At 35.5% G+C, this 18,706-nt stretch overlaps 1 protein-coding gene across 1 annotated transcript; it reads right to left on the minus strand.

The window, feature by feature from the left end:
* Positions 1–15,932: 15,932 nt before the first annotated feature.
* LOC143561123 (polyubiquitin-like) lies at positions 15,933–18,500 on the minus strand. Its single transcript, XM_077049261.1, has 2 exons — positions 18,365–18,500; positions 15,933–17,646 (listed from the first exon to the last, which is right to left on the minus strand). Exon 2 carries the CDS (start codon positions 17,644–17,646, stop codon positions 16,045–16,047), a length of 1,602 nt encoding a protein of 533 aa, XP_076905376.1. The 5' UTR covers positions 18,365–18,500; the 3' UTR covers positions 15,933–16,044.
* Between the last annotated feature and the right edge of the window lie 206 nt (positions 18,501–18,706).

Genomic DNA, 18,706 nt, shown 5'->3' on the forward strand with positions numbered 1-18,706 from the left:
ATCGAACCTTGATTGAAGCTGCACATACAATTCTTGCTGATTCTAAGCTTCCCGTCCAATTCTGGAATGAGGCGGTGAATACAGCTTGCTATACTCTTAATCGGGTTCTAACAGTTAAAAGACTCAAAAATACAAGCTATGAGTTATTGAATAATCGAAAACCTAATTTAAAGTACCTGGAACCTTTTGGGTGTCCTTGTACTATGTTGAAGAAGGATGCGGGGAAATTTGAAGAAAAAGCTATCGAAGGGTATTTCTTGGGATATGCATCTCCAAAGAAAAGGGTATTCAACTTTACATCCGGTTGTGTTGAAGAATGGTACCATGTGGACTGCCAAAAGTACACAACTCCTTCTCAAGGGAAAGGTCCTGATTGGATGTTTGACTACGATAGTTTATTTAATTCATTTACTCCATCAACTGAACACATTGACGAAGACCTGGTTCGAGCATACTTTGAAGATCATTTGGCAATTCCCCGATTTTCAAGTTCTAATGATGTTGCAGATCAACCTAATGCTCCAACTGAGGATCCTCATGTTGCTTCTCCAGTGGCTATCGATAATGTTTCCACTTCTTCTGATGATGATCAAACTGAAGATCAAGTTATTAACCTTGATAGTGATAATGTTTCATCTCCTGAACTTGGTGAACATTACACTAACTTATTTGATAATGTTGTTGTTCCTGAGAATCCCACTCTTCGGATTCATGGATATCATCCACAGGAAAACATCATTGGAGAACTTGATGTGGGAGTTCGTACACGTCATCAAGTTGCTTCGTCAAGTGATAATAACATATTGTGTGCTTACACTGATTTACATTCATCAGGAATTTTAAATCTTGCTAAATTCACTTGCTTTCTATCTCAAGTTGAGCCAACGATGGCTCGAAAGGCACTTGAAGATCCTTCTTGGGTAGAAGCTATGCAAGAAGAATTACAGCAATTTGCACGATTGGGTGTTTGGGATTTAATAGACAAGCCTGCTAGAGTCAAGAAAGCAATTCCGACTAAGTGGGTATTTAAGTGTAAGAAAGATGATAGAGGTGTGATTGTCAGAAACAAGGCACATCTAGTGGTGCAAGGGTTTCATCAGCAGGAGGGTATTGATTACACAGAGGTATATGCTCTAGTTGCAAGATTAGAGTCGATTCGAATCTTCCTAGCATATGCAGATTACAAGAATATCAAGGTCTACCAAATGGATGTTAAGAGTGCTTTTCTCAATGGTGAACTACACGAAGAGGTGTTTGTTCAGCAGCCTCATGGTTTTGAAGATCTAGAGTATCCGGACCGTGTTTACCGATTAAACAAGGCCCTGTATGGTCTACATCAAACCCCGAGAGCTTGGTATGGCACGCTCGCCGACCATCTGACTGATACCGGCTTCAAAAGAGGGACTGTCGACTACACTCTATTTCATAAAACTGTTGGTAATGATCTTCTCCTAGTCCATATTTTTGTTGATGATATTATTTTTGGGTCTACAAACGACACATTGTGTAAGAAGTTCGAGAAGTCTATGCAAACAAAGTTCGAGATGAGTTCGATGGGAGAGATGAATTTCTTTTTAGGGCTGCAGGTTCACCAGTCTGCTAACGGAATCTTCATTCATCAGACTAAGTATGTGAACGACGTCTTGAGCCGATTCAAGATTTCTGCCGGAAAAATCCTTTCTACTCCTCTCCCCGTGAGTCACAATTTATCACCGGATGAATTGGAGAATACCGTTGATCCTACCCTCTATCGTGCCATGATCGGATATTTAATGTATCTAACGGCTTCTCGCCCTGATATTATGTTTGCTGTTTGTCTTTGTGCTAGGTATCAAGCAAGTCCACGAGTGACTCACCTACCTGCAGTCAAGAGAATTCTTCAGTATTTGAGGGGAAATCCAGACATCGGGTTGTGGTACCCCAAGGATGATACTTTCGATCTTACTGCTTATTCAGACTCGGACTATGGAGGTTGCAAGATCAACTTCAAATCAACAACTGCAGGATGTCAATTCTTAGGAAACCGGCTTGTTTCCTGGCAGTGTAAGAAGCAGACAACGGTATCCACTTCAACCGCCGAAGCTGAGTATGTTGCAGCCTCGAGTTGCTGGTCCCAGGTTTTGTGGATACAACAAAATCTTCGCGACTACGGTTTGAAGTTTCTTACTACTCCTACTCTGATTGATAATTCTGCTGCAATTTCTATCACAAAGAATCCCGTACAACATTCGAAAACAAAACATATCGAAATTCGATATCACTTTATACGGGATTGCTTTGAGAAGAAGTTGATTGACCTTGAGAAAGTACATACTGACTTTCAGAAAGCCGATCTGTTTACCAAAGCTTTTGACAAAACACGTTTTAATTTTTTGCTTGGTTTAAACGAATTGAAGACCCTCGCTGATATCCTTAAACAAGGATAACTATCTTTATTTTCTGTTAATTTTTCTTTTAAAATTTATTTTGGTTTTAAGGGGTGAAAATTTAGAAAATACAAAAAGATCGTGTTTTTCGTTTGTATAGATAAAACCCAAAAACATTAAAAAATTCAGAAAAAACAAAAATACTGTTATTTCTTTAATATTTTCCTTTAAAATATTTCTTGAAAAACCAAAAACATTTTTAAAATCTGAAAATACAAAAAGAATGTACTTTTCTGTTTGTACAGAAAAATCCGAAAATCCAAAAAGAATGTGAAGTTTATTTTGTTTATAAAAATATTGAAAAAGACAAAAATATTGTGTTTTTAAAGTTTGTATAAAAAAAATCCAAAAAGATTTTTGCATGCGTTTGCTGAAAATTATGTCAATTATCTACATTTGACGGACATATACGTGTATATGTTTGGTCCTGATATTTACTTGTAAATGTTCAGGTTAGCCATTTACCTGATAATGGAAAATAGTTGGGGCGTTCGTTATGCGTTTTTAGATTATTTTCTCGCTGAAAATTATGTCGGTTATTTAAGTTTGTGAAGCATGCTTGCATATCTTGGTCCTATTATTCACTTGTTGGATTGATAGAACAGTCATTTATTTATAGACTTAAGTTAACTGGGGCGATTAAATTTATCTTTATTTTGTTTTATGCTCCTTAATATTTTGAGTTTTTGAAGCAAAAAGAGAAAATGATAGTACATTGATTATCTTGACCCCAAGTCCAGCAAGAAGTAAGCTTAAAAGACTGTGTGCTTAATTGCATTGGTGCATTGGTAGGTCTTAAAACAACCTAGTAGAGTAAAGTATGTGATATAAACATAAAGAAACGCCAAATTGAAAGGGGTGTTAGTCTCTAGCAAAAGTCTCGGTGAGGATGGCAGAAATGTAATAACCAAACATACTCAAGCCTTATAGTTGTTGATAACCAAAAATATAATAAAGCAAATAACAAGCGTTAGGATTCTGGACACTGTGAGTCTTTATGCGGCTTAATCATCTGGGTATTCATATGCATGAATATTTCATTCGCTTTCTAGAGCAAACCCAAAGTCATTAAACTTGATCACTGCTGTACTTAGTACAAACATCCAAATTACTGACTTGATCAAAATCCGCTGTTAGCCATACATTTGTTCCTCCCTTGCGCGCGTCTTAATACCATTAAGAAACGGACCCCAGGGGATACAATGTATGTAAGCCGACAGATAGACTCGTGCATACTCACTCACAGTAAAGGAAACTTGATGCATTGCTCAAAATTTCTAAATTGGTATCAAAATTTTTGATCAACACTATAATGGTTTAAGTCAAGTTGGGGTGTTTTGGCAAAAATCAAATTAAGCTTGAACCGAGATTAGAGGCTGATAGTTTCTGATATTCTGTGCTATAATTGAACCAATTAATCAAATCACAAAAACACTTGAAAATTTGTTATTAGATTTAAGTGGACAACAATACCAATGACCGACTTAACGCCAGTCATACTATCGCTGAAATATAAAACTGTGATGGAAGGGCAATTTGGTCAATATGATTCTCTGCTCAAACTCAACAAAAACACAAAAATATGTATTGCTTTTGTTAAAATCATAGAAAAACACAAAAAGATTGTTCAATTTTTAAATGTTCGGATATTTCTTTGTACATACATTCTTTAATTTTTTTTTTACAAAATACCAAAAAGATTTTATTTTTCTTTCTTTATAAATTATTTAATGGCTTTAAGTTATGTTTCGTAAAAATGAAATGACTTTTAAGGTATTTAGTTATCGGGATAAAACGGTTCTCGGTAATGTTTTTAAGTTAAAAGATTATTTAATTCATTTATTTAATTCATTAAATTATTTAATTTAAAATTAAATAAAGTGTTTAATTCGTTAACACTAAGTCGTTAACTATGGTTAACGAACTAGGTGATTCTTTAGCAAACTGACTTCCAGTTCGCTCACCTAATTCGCTTCCGCACTCTGTAACGAATCATCCCTCTTCGTTATACATATTTAACGAATCAAGACACGAATCATGTCTTATTCGCTACCCTTAAGTTAACGAACTGAGTTAGCGAATGAGCTAATTCGTTTATTTAAAATCCATACGAACCGCTTGATTCGTACAACTTGTACCTCGGGTTGCGTGCAAGGTTATAAAAGACAAGAAACACGAACAGTCCTTCACTGTTCGCCTTCTTCCTTCACCCTAAAGACACCCTATTCAAATTTTCTTTGAAATCTCAACATTCACATTTCGATATTTCTAAGATATATTTGGATTTCTCAGGTATAGATGAACACGGCGATATGTTTTTCGTCAAAAATGATTGTGTATTTATGGTTAAATTATGAACTTTTGTGTTAAGGGTTTTCCGAGTGTATAAACCCATTTGATTTATGATTTGTTATGGTGAACTTGATTATTTATGACTTAATGTGATCGGAATACTATTCCGATACCCTTGGTGGACTTTAATCGACATTTGATTATCGTTTGCTGGGTTAATTATGTATTCATGCTCTCGGTGTTTATGTTTGGTTCGTTTAACCTCAGTATACCTAGGTTTTGAGTCTCAATCTCATCACCGTAGGCTTACGAGTGTGATTGCGAATTTAACAAGCTCATTATCTTGATGATGCAACGATAGTTATGGCCTAATTGATGCTGGGTTTACACTGTTGACTATTGATGCTCATCCTAATTTTGACCTTGACTATGCGAGTCAAAGAACAAGTCTAATTTAATTGACCATTCGTTAGCCTTAGCAAATTGGGACTGTTTCGTGTCCAATTCATTAAGGACTTATACGAACTAGCTAAGCGAATAATATAGTACACGAATCAGATGTGGATTCGTTTAAAATATAACGAACTAGATCTTTAGTTCGTTTAAAATAGTAATTCGCTATGTCTAGTTCGTTAGCTCATTTACTTGATAGCGAATCGCCTGATTCGTTACTGAATTTTAACTAATCAGAGTGATATTTAACGAATGAAATTTAATATTAATTAAATTTAAAAGTCACGTAATTTAACTAAAGTATTTAAATCGTCTAAACGCGTAAATAGATTAAATACACATATCTTTTATCATTGAATACATTCCATCTATAAAATAATCTGACATATTTTGATGTTTAATATATTTTACGTCTTCTCATATTCGTTTTTATGTATACAGTAATCATGGCTGATCAACAAGAGCAACCACCACAACAAGCACAACAAGACGATGTTATTCTACTCTCATTTGACAAGAAACACAATATCTGTGCTTATGTGAATCAAGATGTTACAGATGTGGCTGTGTTTGGGGATATGTTGGCCTTCTTACGACGTTCAAAGATACACTATGCCATAACCGCGAGACCTAAAGTGTATCTGAGTATTATCAGGCAATTTTGGAACATAGCTGAATATGTTGAAGAGGACAAAAACATTCGAGCAACAATCAATCAAACTCAGATTACAACTGATGTTGAGGTCATTCGTCGTGTACTTCAAATTGGCGATAATGATGATAACCCAAGTGAATTTGACAGGCCGTTGGTTAGAGGCTTATTCACACGCTTGAATTATGGTGGCGAAATTCGTAAATCTATGCTGAATAAAAACGGGTTATGTCCACCATACAAGTATCTTATGCATGTTCTACTTCATTGTTTGAGTGGGCGTCGTGGTGGGTTTGATGAATGTAGGCTTAGCTTGCAGTCAGCATTTGTTGCTTTGATTCTGAACAAGCCGTATAGTTATTCAAAATTAGTCTTCGACCATTTGAAGGAACAGGTTCAGCAAACACTTCAGTCAAAGAAGTTCTTGATGTATCCTCGCTTTCTGCAGCTGATTATTCAAGATTTAATTCCGAACTTGGCTATTGATCAGACTTTGGTGAACGATGAACTTGATATGGAACACATGACAGCTGAAACTGTGCATCGTATGTTAACTTATAGAAAGGAGAGGCCACAAGATAAACGGATGATTGGTCATATAATCAATCCTAATTATGTATGTCCTCCTAACGAACGTTGGATCCATGATGATTCGGATTCCGAGCGTGAAGGGGGAGAAGGTGGGAACGATGATGATGGCGATGATGATGGAAATGATGGTGGTGATGGGAATGAAGGTGGAAATGGTGGTGCTGGTAATGTCGCTCTTAAAGAACAACAAGATGCAGTTGATGCTGCATTAGCCGCCACCATTAAGGCTCAATTAGAAAGAAAAAGAAAAGGGAAAGCTGTGGAAACTGGTGAGCCATCAAAGAAACGACGTGTGTCTTCTGGGGCTGGTGTCATTATTGGTGTGCCACCACCTCGTCAATCAACGCCTCCACGCCCGGTAGTGCCAATTACGACTGATACTCCGGCAATGACCTTAACGACGACGATGGTATCACATGAGCAGTTGGGCATGATACCTCAGTCAGCATTAACTGAAATACCATTGCCAGCTGCTACTGTGGCTACAACTCCTCCAACCATACCAATGAGGCCTCCTCCTCCTCCTCCTCCTCCTCCTCCTAGTGATCTCTCATTTATGAGAATTACAAGGCCTCAAGGTCCAATCCAACCAATTCATCCATCCTTGTATGCTATGCCACCACATCGTCAAACAGAAATGCTTTTAAATCTTCTCCATTTGTATGAGAACCAGATGAATGCTGATCGATTAAATCAAGAACGTCTCATGGAGAATCAGAAGAAACTAGTCAGCTATGTTTCTTTCTGTCAAAAGGAAACAAAGGCTCTACGTGAGATTGTTGAGTCTCAGGGGGTGAAGATTAAAGAGCAAGAGGATCTGATTCTTCAATTAACTTGCAAAGATGATGCTTTGAAAAAGATCAAGAATAATGAGGAAGATTCTGATGATGATGAGACTGGTGCTGGTGGTGAGACTAAACAAGCTCAAGACCCTGCGTCTGGTGCGGGTACGAGTTCTGTTGATGATTCAGAAAAACAGATTGTTATGTATCGTGATTACTCGGCTACTAAACCAATTGAGATGATTGAAGCCGACACGGTAATTTTTATGGATGGATCGGGAGTGATTAGAAGCATGGTGAATAAGGATGAGATAGAGGAAGGTGAGTTTGTGGAGAGATCTTTGACACGGGAGCAGATTTCTATACTGCTTGGGCTGAATGATGATCAATTAAATGCTTTAGAGACTGAGCCCGATGTTGAAGTAGTGAATGAGGAAGGTTTAGAAGATGATCCGTCTATTCAGATGAATACGGATTTTATTTATGAAGATGAGGATATCGAGGTGGAAGATGTCACTGCTCAGGAGTACCCTGACTTGTTTCAACACACTAATGTTGATCAAAGTGCTCCAGCATTCGATGAGCAAACATTTAAAGAAACCGAGGATGAACTGGAAAAGATCTTGAAGTGTAAGCGGACAGTTCACTCACTTGCAGAAATAACTGATGATGATATTGAGAGATGGTTCAAACGTCAGAAAGTGGGTAAAATTATTAGTGCATATCGATATGTTGATCAAGAAAGGAAAGACACTGCTGCTGCATGTGTCAAAGCAAATCAAATGACCTCTTTCAAGACGGTTTCCAAGATACATGGTGATATTGTCTCTTGGTTGTATGATTCTGAGCTTAAAGTATGCATAATAAAGTGGGAGAAAGGTGTACATTATGACGAAAAGATGATGGATGTTCTTACTTTGCCGCGGTGGGATGTTCGTACCCTCGCGAGACGTTCGTTTATCAATCGTGGGGGTTACCGAATAGCTGAGTGGTTTCATCAACACTTACTATTCGAGGTTAATCATGGATTCAAGTTCTTCAAGCCCCAGGTCCCGAGATGTAAACGCATTGATGAGATTGATCCAAAGACCGGGTGGAAGAAACTTGCGCTTAAAGTTAAACCGCCGAAGACGATGAAGAAAGTACCGGTGAAGACGATGCCCCAACAAATGCATCTCTCTTTCAACCGATGGTACTATGACAATCGTACAGGCGAGGTCGTCATTGTTCTTGGTCGAGGACTAGAGACTGAACTGATCAAGATAATCGACCCGATGTGGTTGGTTAATTTATCTGAAACAGACAATGACGTGCTATACAAGAAGCAGATTTTGATTGAGCGCCGTGAAGATTACGACCTGGCTATGCAATTCCAACGCGTTGTGCGTGTCTGTCATGAAAATGGAATTCATAGTTGCAGAGACTGGCGGTCCAAGCGCTTCAAAGAACTTAAAGACAAAGAGCTCAAGACGAGGGGGTGTCTGTTAGTGCACGGTTTTGCGTCTTGAGTCTTTGTAATTATCATTAACGTTTTGTTTATTATTTAATGTAATAATTAGTTAACTTATTATCTAGTTCATTAAGTTAAGTCTAGCTCGCTAGGGATGTTAGCGAACTAAGACATTAAATGTATTCACTCCTGATTCGTTAGGGATGTTAACGAATCAGGGGTTGTTTCGTTAACTTAATGTATGTAACGAAGGAGAGTCTGGTTCGCTAGGGGATGTTAGCGAACCAGATCCTCTTCTATATATAGTGAACCCCTGTTCACTGTTTATTTAAGTATTGAGAGTTAATTATCGAACCTCTGTCCAATTGTTCTCTCGATCTTCAAGCTAATATTATACGAATTACACTAACACATATATTGATAATACATATACATATACAACACTTAATCTATAGTAATTATGAGCTAGATCTATAAACGTATTAATCGGTTATTCACAGATCTGAGATCTGTTATAGTTATAGCTATTGGATTGATACGAATCGGGTTCCAACAGTAACTATTTTCACATTATTATGTAAAACCTCAGGCATGTTCATCACAAGTTTCAGTCGGGCATAGCTATAATTTAATCGTCATAAACTTACTTGCGATATTGAATGTGATAATAATATTTAAATAATATATTTATTGTATCCGGAAAGGTTCAAATAAACATGCTATGATTATACTTCATCAAATGGAAAAGAGGGTTGCAATGGCAGAATCTATGTTAGAGGCAACACTACAATATAATTTGGAGTTAAAACATAATTGATTTTCTTTTCGTTCTGTTGAGTGTTTCTTAATGAATTAACTTGAGGTTCATGGCTTCATGTTGCACATACCTTTTGATCTAATTCTCTGTTAGTTTATTAAAAAAAAACTTTAATTTCTAAATTTTGCATTTGCTTTCTGATTTTTATGCATACTGGCGGGTCTTAACAGTGCGAGAGAGATCATGATTATAATGGTTAAAAAAACCTATGATGAGGGGATTTCATTGGCAAGATAGTAGATTGGCCGGAAGGAGGTGCTGATCATGACTATTTACCCAACATAATCAATTCGAAAGGTTAAAAGATTTAGATTTTAGTCAACTTTGACCGAAAGTCACATGGATCTCTTGTAAATTGTTGACCTGAAAAAAGGAGAGGAAAAGCCGGTTATAATATCAATAAAAAAACGCCATAACAAAAGAACGTATACATACCTTTCTTATTGTACGTACAATTTAAACCTTTGAATGTAATTTATTTTTTCAAATAGGTACCACAAGTCATATTAGTGACGATGCAGATGTGGTTCTCCTCACGAAAACAAGTGGGTGTATTCAGGTATGTTTGAACTTTGACTTTGAAAAGTAGTTAGGTTGACTTTCAAAAACACAATCAAACTACCTTTTGTTAAATTTTTATTTTTTATTTTGAAAACGATGCAGGTGTTATCAATTGAATCCCTAAAATAACCTTAATAAACAAATACTACTAAAACATTTCAACTTCAACATGCTTTCTTTTTATGTAGTTACAATATAAATACCATTTTAGTTCAGAATTAAAATCACTTTCCTTGACTTTTAAAGTAAAAGTAGGATCACTAATATGGATAGATTTTTTTGCACAACTGTTTGCAGTGTCTTCTCTCGTGTACATGCAAGATCACAAATGATTAGATGCACATTAACCCAGACATACCTTAGCTCCACCCTATCATTGCAAGGTAACCATATCCTCTTTTTAACTGATGGTTAGATATTGTTTATCCACTAATTCTTTTTATTGTTTTATATTTTTAAATTGAAATGGTATTTCAAAAAATATATTAAACCTACACTAATATTATTGTAGCACTTGCACTATCCTTACTCAACCTCTTTCCCTATGGGTTAAATCCTGCATTTACCTTGTAAGATTCATTCTGTTTATTGTTTCACCTTATCGTTTTCACCAAGTTTCGGTCAAAATTACCAATTTTAGGATACTAGCCAAGGTTATCCTTTTTGGAAAACCCGGACTGGTTCCACCGGTTTTGTTCAATTTCAATTAAAACCAACGGTGATCACCCTATCCCCTTAGGACCGTATAAGTTATAAAATAATTATAAAAAACCTAGATTTCTTAGCATTATACCAATAGTTTTGGGTTTCATTGCTTTGTGTTTCTGTTAATGAAGGTCATTTTTTTAACTAATAAGTTACATGAGTTATCTTTTATCTTAAACATGTATTGTTTGGTTTAGGATGAAGAAAGATAGTTTTGCCACTATCATATTAAACTACTGCCATCGGGCATGTCTGATGTGTCTAATCTTGATATCACAGTAAGAGGAGAGTGAAACTCTTTTTTAGAACGTGCTAAAGAGATTTTTTAGCACGTGCTTAAAGAGTAAATGTGTACACATGACCATGGGGAGCACTTTTGATTTATAATTGTCAACTTGTCATACAAACACATATTTATTATTATATATGACAAGAATTATGGTTCTGTTGTCTTGTAATTTGCATGCTATAGAGCTGGGAAGTGAGAGACAAAGACAGAAGGTTAGCCATTGTCAGAGTAAAATTATTTCCAGTCAAGGATTACTTTTTAGTTGAAATTGAAGTTTTTGGAAATGTTGAAGTTGACTTTTTTGTTAGCTTGACAAAAAGTTAAATGGAGGTCTCCGATTATCCAATTCGAGATGGGAAGTCTTCTATTACAGGTTAAAGAAAACCTAATAATATTCCGATAATAAAAATCAACATTTCAAAATAAACGAAGAACAGGTTACACAAATACGAATCCTAATTAACGGTTATTAAACCGCACAACTACTACTTTTACGAATTATATGAATAACCGAGTTCGTATCAGAACATTTTGTAAGTTTATATTTTGTTATTTTAGATTGATCATACATTTCAATTTTGTAAAAGGAGGTTGGCTAACAACAATTTATATTATATTATAATATTAATTTAAATTGATCAGTTTCTAATAAGTTAAATATTGTATCTTGGTTAGCTTGATGTGCATAGAGACAGATGATAGACTTGGTTTGTTTACTCTTAGAAATGATCAACATAATAGCAGATATTAATGTTACTATGGTAAAACTGATACTCCAATTTGACTTATCTTTACGAAATTTCCGACCTATTATCATTAACTATTGGAGGCTTATAAATCACTAGGGTATGATATACATGTATATTAATCTTTTCGCATTTGTGGTTATGTATCAAACGTTGTTTCTTCTTTCTAACCTGGGATCTATACTATCACGTCTGAAACAGGTAGATAAGCAACTTCACTTTGTTACTACACTGGATTTTCAGGACATGAGAGTGTTGTTTACGCTGCAGTTTTAGATGGGAAAATGGTTACTGTTAAAACTATCAGTTTTATTGACTTCCCACTAACTTAGGTTGATAGATTCATTCAAGAATCTGGCATATAATGTGACCAACTTTCACTAACCAAAGGTATTGTATTTATGTGAAGTAACTGTAAAAAACATTTAATGACACCTGATGTAAGAATAAATATATGGATATATATATATATTTATGAATGACCTACATGATCATTTATATTAAATAGATCAAAGTTAATTAATTATACTTTATTATTATATTAGCTAGGTAATTGTTGATGGACCAAATTACCCTTTCTTGCTAATTAAGGGTTTCCCGTTGGGTGTATATAAATATATGGAGAGGCTAATTAACATCATTGAACATAACCTAAACCTCACAAATAAATTCGTGACCCTCTCTCCCTCTATATTATTCGGTTTCTCAAGAACCCTAATCCCCATCACTAATATACATCCTGAAGGGGAACCAGACCAAGCTGACTGTCATGTCGTCTGGATCGTTCTCATCAGTCGTGGCCCCTCTCTCTCTCTCTGCTGTGACAGATATGTTTTAGTTGTAGGTTTATCATAATATTCATGTTTTCTATTATGTACATGAAAAACTGATCAACACTTGATTATTGTATTTTATTTCTGTTTGAAGTGATCTAATTATAATGTGTACATGTTCATAGTTAATTTTTGGCATATGGGCATATACAATAGATTTAACTATTTAAGGAGTAACATTTGGTAGCATGATGAAATAAGTTGGATGACTTGACCCACACATGGATAGCAAAATGAGTAAAAGCAAGGCAACATGTTGAAATGGTTCGGGTCCGTTAGAACATGCATTTTTATTTGGTTTTTGTAATATTGCTATTTATAAATAAATAATGTTTTTGTTTACTCAAGTGAAATCAATATAAATAAAACATTGTTAAATATAATTTGTATTTACATATTATAAATTATTTTTAAATTCAAAATATTTAATACCCAGTTCCGTGTAACACACGGGTTATAACCTAATATACACATATATAAAGGTTTAAAAGTTAGAACCTTTGAGCCTCATGCCATTGCACTGTTTGCACAGTCCTAGAATCGGCCTCGCTATGAATAGAGGAAGTGGAGAAGAAGTATAAAGTATATATACGGTCCTTATTTTAACTTTTAGGAGTAGGCTCTTTTATTTATAATGTTCAAACCGTAACACCACGGCTTTAAGCGGAACACGTCCGGGTGTAGCGTACAGATCAATCGTAAGCTCGTAACACTATTAATAGTGACAATATATCTATTTTATTCTATAATTTCACAAGTACACAAATAGTTTGATAATTAGATAAACAACATTACATCTAAACAAAACAAATATTATTCATTGAAATAATCCTAAGGTATAACTAATTTTCTTGTCCTGACACTTCATCATATCAACCTGCAGCACGTTTAAAATAATATATTTCGTCAACAACACATGTTGGTGAGTTTTCATAAGTTTTTGCGTATATATATGTATAAAATGTGTGATTCAACGATCGTTATGCAATAAATATTCAAACATAATGTAAATGAAATCAACTAGTGTCGTCCTCTCGTTCATTTAGTTGAAGTCGTAGAAGTCGGGGAAATGAGAACCACCTTACGTTAGACGGCGCAGGTACGTCCCGTCGGACCCTCCCACTATGTGTATGCGTTTGCGTAATTCCACCATAAAAAATAGTAAACACATTGCAAGCAAGTTCACATATAATCATAAACAATATGCAAGAATAATATCAACATGTACGATAAATGTGAATCATTTTGTAAACAAAAGCGTAACTAACGAAATAAAAACTTGTGGTATGCTACACCCCAAAAATATATAAGCGTTAAAAAGGGTTATGAAAAACTCACGTGCTAAGTAAGTGAGTCGAGAGCGAAAAATGCCTTTAAGCAAGTGAACCGACAAAGTCCGGTTCAACGAACAACCCTAAATAAATAAATAGCTAGGCTTAAAAAGAATTTGCGAAAAGAAAGTAATTTGGCGAGGGCGTTCGTTTATGACAAAATAATTTATAAAGAAAAAAATATATATATTTTGGGCTATTAAAAAGGTCTTTTGATTATTTGATTTGTTAATTTAATTTATTTTAGTCTTAGAAACGTAAATGGGTCATAATAAATATTAATTAATTTAGATGAGTCCGGTTTGTTCCAACCGAACAATTTAAGAAAACTAGTTTAACGAGTGGTTTGTTTTTTTGGTCGGACACGAACCCGGTTATTGAGTTGGGTTTGTGAGTAACATAATTTGAAAAAGATGTAGTATGTTAAAAAAAAAATGTGTGTTCCTGATTATTAGTTTGTAAAAATAAAAGTTGACTTTTGAACATAAATTCATAAACCGAATATAAGCGAGCCGATTACGTAAGATGATATATCTCCATGAATGTCGTTTGGGTTGTCATCATGGAAACAATTGTTATGCGTAATGACAAGAAATAAACATTACCCGGGGATTGTATCACAAAAGAAGAAGAAAATAATATATCTTGAGAAGTTGTCTTTTGAAAGTCCAACTAAAGACTTGAGAGAAATTGACAAGCTTCAATGATTTTGAGTGTAATTAGTTGTGCCAAGAACTTGTAGAAAATGAGTGAGTTAATTTGATGGCTCAAAATCGTTAATAACAAAGTCAAAGTGAGTTAATTTGATGGTTAGTCAAGAGGCTAGTGATAAGACTTGAAATCATTGATTTTGACCAATTGAATGTTTTTATAACCCATTAAATGTCTTTGACTTAATTGATTAAAGAAAGATGATATAATATTTAAAATTAAATTTGTACCATCATAAATAATAAAAACAACATTGTAAGCATAAACAACATCATGAACATTAATACAAAAATAATTCATCATTTTATTAATAAATAAAAATTTGAAAAATATCAAAAATTTAAAATACGTCAGGTTTTTGGGTTTAAAAAATGAGAAATGTCACGCAAACTATCGATACTTAATGTCAATTCAATGGACACATCACATTTAGTTTTCTATATTATATAATAATAAAAATCCAGAAACAGAGTGAAGATATTTGATTTTTTTAAGTTTTTTCTTTTTCTTTGTTGGTTTATTTAATTTAGTTTTAAACCCTTGAGTTCCTAATTTTTTATAATTTTCACACAAGATTATAAAAAAAAGCTATATATATTAGATCATTTCGGTAAGAGTCAGTTTCGCGATGACATATATTTTATTTTAAATAATTATATGTTTTGATTGTTTTAAAATTTGTCGTCCCTCCGCTTTAAATGTTCAATCCACCCTCCGTCTAAGTGTTCAAGTTCCGCCACTGATCATCGTCATAACTGTTAACGAAAAGAATCTGAAATTTTGTTAATGAAAAGAATCTGAAATTTTTTTTTGTTGCATGCAAAGAATCTGAAAGTATGTTAGTAGTGAGAACCATTATCATCAAAGTTCTCTCTTCTATTTTTTCTAGTTTTCGTTAAGAAAACACCGAGGATACCAATGTCGCATTATGTTGTCTGTATCGAAAGTAAATTTAAGGTCCAAAAGTACTACTGTTTATGTTTTATAGATTATGACCTACCTAAATGGTCATAACATTGAATTGAAAAACTATATTATGACCTACCTGCCCTACCACCTAAAAACTCTACACACCCTATATGCAACAACTGTTTTATGTTTTAATCTGCTCTAAAGTTATAAACCAAACATATTCATGATTCGTGGATATTCATTTCAACAATAGGCATGAAACCAGAAACCAAACAAATCAGTTTTAAGTGAACCACTCGTTTATAGCAAAGCAAGCAGACTGTAATTCATCATATAACGAACACACAAGACTCTCTTTTTAACACAACAAAACACAAGAGATAATCCATAAAACCCATTTATTCAATTTTCAAAGTAGCAAACAAACCACATCCAAACACAACTGTTTCAATATCCAATCACCATCAGCAAACCAACAATCAACACAAACCACTTAACACCCACCACGCAGACGAAGAACAAGGTGAAGGGTGGACTCCTTCTGGATGTTATAATCAGCCAGCGTGCGTCCATCTTCAAGCTGCTTCCCAGCAAAGATCAGCCTCTGCTGATCCGGTGGGATCCCCTCCTTGTCCTGTATCTTCGCCTTCACATTGTCAATAGTATCCGAGCTCTCCACCTCCAAAGTTATGGTTTTGCCAGTCAACGTCTTCACAAATATCTGCATGCCTCCCCTAAGCCTCAACACTAGATGCAAAGTTGACTCTTTCTGGATATTGTAATCCGCAAGGGTTCGACCATCCTCCAACTGTTTACCCGCAAAGATTAGCCTCTGCTGGTCTGGCGGGATTCCCTCCTTGTCCTGAATCTTTGCTTTCACATTATCGATGGTGTCTGAGCTCTCAACCTCCAAAGTGATCGTCTTGCCAGTCAATGTCTTCACAAAAATCTGCATGCCTCCTCTTAACCTCAACACCAAGTGCAAAGTAGACTCCTTTTGGATGTTATAATCAGCCAGAGTCCGACCATCCTCCAACTGCTTTCCAGCAAAGATGAGACGCTGCTGGTCCGGTGGGATACCTTCTTTATCTTGGATCTTGGCTTTCACATTATCAATGGTGTCCGAGCTTTCAACTTCCAAGGTGATTGTCTTTCCGGTCAACGTCTTAACGAAAATCTGCATACCTCCCCTCAACCTCAAAACCAAATGAAGGGTGGACTCTTTCTGAATGTTGTAATCTGCAAGAGTCCGACCATCCTCCAACTGTTTGCCAGCAAAAATGAGCCTTTGTTGGTCTGGTGGGATACCCTCCTTGTCTTGAATCTTAGCTTTCACATTATCAATAGTATCTGAACTTTCAACCTCAAGGGTAATAGTCTTGCCGGTAAGCGTTTTCACAAAGATTTGCATGCCACCACGGAGACGGAGGACAAGGTGGAGAGTTGACTCTTTTTGGATATTGTAATCAGCAAGAGTCCTGCCATCCTCCAATTGTTTACCAGCAAAGATAAGCCTCTGTTGGTCTGGTGGGATACCCTCCTTGTCTTGAATCTTGGCTTTGACATTATCAATAGTGTCCGAGCTTTCAACTTCCAAAGTTATTGTCTTTCCGGTCAAAGTCTTCACAAAAATTTGCATACCACCACGTAGACGAAGGACAAGGTGGAGGGTTGACTCTTTCTGGATGTTGTAGTCAGCAAGAGTCCTGCCATCCTCAAGTTGTTTACCAGCAAAGATAAGCCTCTGTTGGTCTGGTGGGATACCTTCCTTGTCTTGGATCTTCGACTTGACGTTATCAATGGTGTCCGAACTTTCGACCTCCAGGGTAATAGTCTTGCCAGTCAAGGTTTTCACAAAGATTTGCATCCCACCACGGAGACGAAGCACAAGGTGGAGAGTTGACTCCTTCTGGATGTTGTAGTCTGCCAAAGTCCGGCCATCTTCCAATTGCTTGCCAGCGAAGATCAAACGCTGCTGGTCTGGAGGAATTCCTTCCTTATCCTGGATCTTTGCCTTGACATTATCGATTGTGTCGGAGCTCTCGACCTCGAGAGTGATGGTCTTGCCAGTAAGAGTCTTAACGAAGATTTGCATCTGTTCAAAAACAATAAACACCAGAATTAATAACAATATAACTTGCAAAACTGGATCAAAACGGATTCAATAACAGATTAATTCACCTGATTCTAAACAAAACTCAGTTCAAAATCATTGTGTACCCGGTTCTATAGATCAAACTAATTGTTTAATATTAAAACTACGATATATTTCGAACAAAAACAGAAACAGCAATCAATCAGATCAAAAGTTCTGAACATAACCGTTAGGAATCAACAAAAGAACACCAAAATCATTAAGCAACCAGGCTCTCTTAGACAAATAAAAAGATTAATAATCAATTTTATCAAACCTGACCTAGAATTCCATAATATCAAACCAACCTAACAATCATGGCTATAAAATGTTAGATTCAAAACGAATAAAACTACTAGATCTATGCATAAAGATGCTTAAAATCAACATGATAACACATCGTAATGTTTAGATCTAACAGATTTTCTGACAAATAACATACACATACCGATTAGTTCACATAATAGCCGTTCAAAATCATCACACAAATACCTAAAACGTTGTGTGATTATCAGATCCGATCTTAATAATATATGCGACTACTAGATCTAAACCAATTAAGCGCAGATCAAACGATTTAATGTTATACCGACCAAAGGAATTAATAATCCGTACAATTGCTAGATCTAAAAGATACCATAACTCTAAAACAAAAAATAAACGTAAGCGTAAGCAATACCTTGAGAGAATTGAAGAGATCTGAGAAGAAATTGATGAACAACGGTGAGAGAATATATTATTTATCGTTTGATTGATTGATATTGATGAATTTGGGGGTGAAATTAGGGTTGTATTTATAGCGGATGGTGCACGTTAAAGAAGGCTAACGTGACGAGGCGGTTAGATGATGAATGGAGGAGATTTTGACACGTCTGCAAAGTAGTGTTGGTGACCCAAGGATGAGGTTTGGAATAAATAAGAGGCGGTGTACGTTGAATGGGTTTGCTGAATTCTAGGTTGGCGTCTGGTAGTTGTGTTGGAATATACAATTCTTCATCACCTTATCTTGTTTCAATTTTTT

The sequence above is a fragment of the Bidens hawaiensis genome, unplaced genomic scaffold (assembly GCF_021521415.1).
Source record: "Bidens hawaiensis isolate Kalapana, Puna unplaced genomic scaffold, B.hawaiensis_p1.1 tig00020553_1, whole genome shotgun sequence".
Lineage (NCBI taxonomy): Eukaryota > Viridiplantae > Streptophyta > Magnoliopsida > Asterales > Asteraceae > Bidens > Bidens hawaiensis.

What these genes read in the sequence shown, in the direction of transcription:
- LOC143561123 (XM_077049261.1), bottom strand. Translation starts at nt 17,646, where the DNA reads ATGCAAATCTTCGTTAAGACTCTTACTGGCAAGACCATCACTCTCGAG.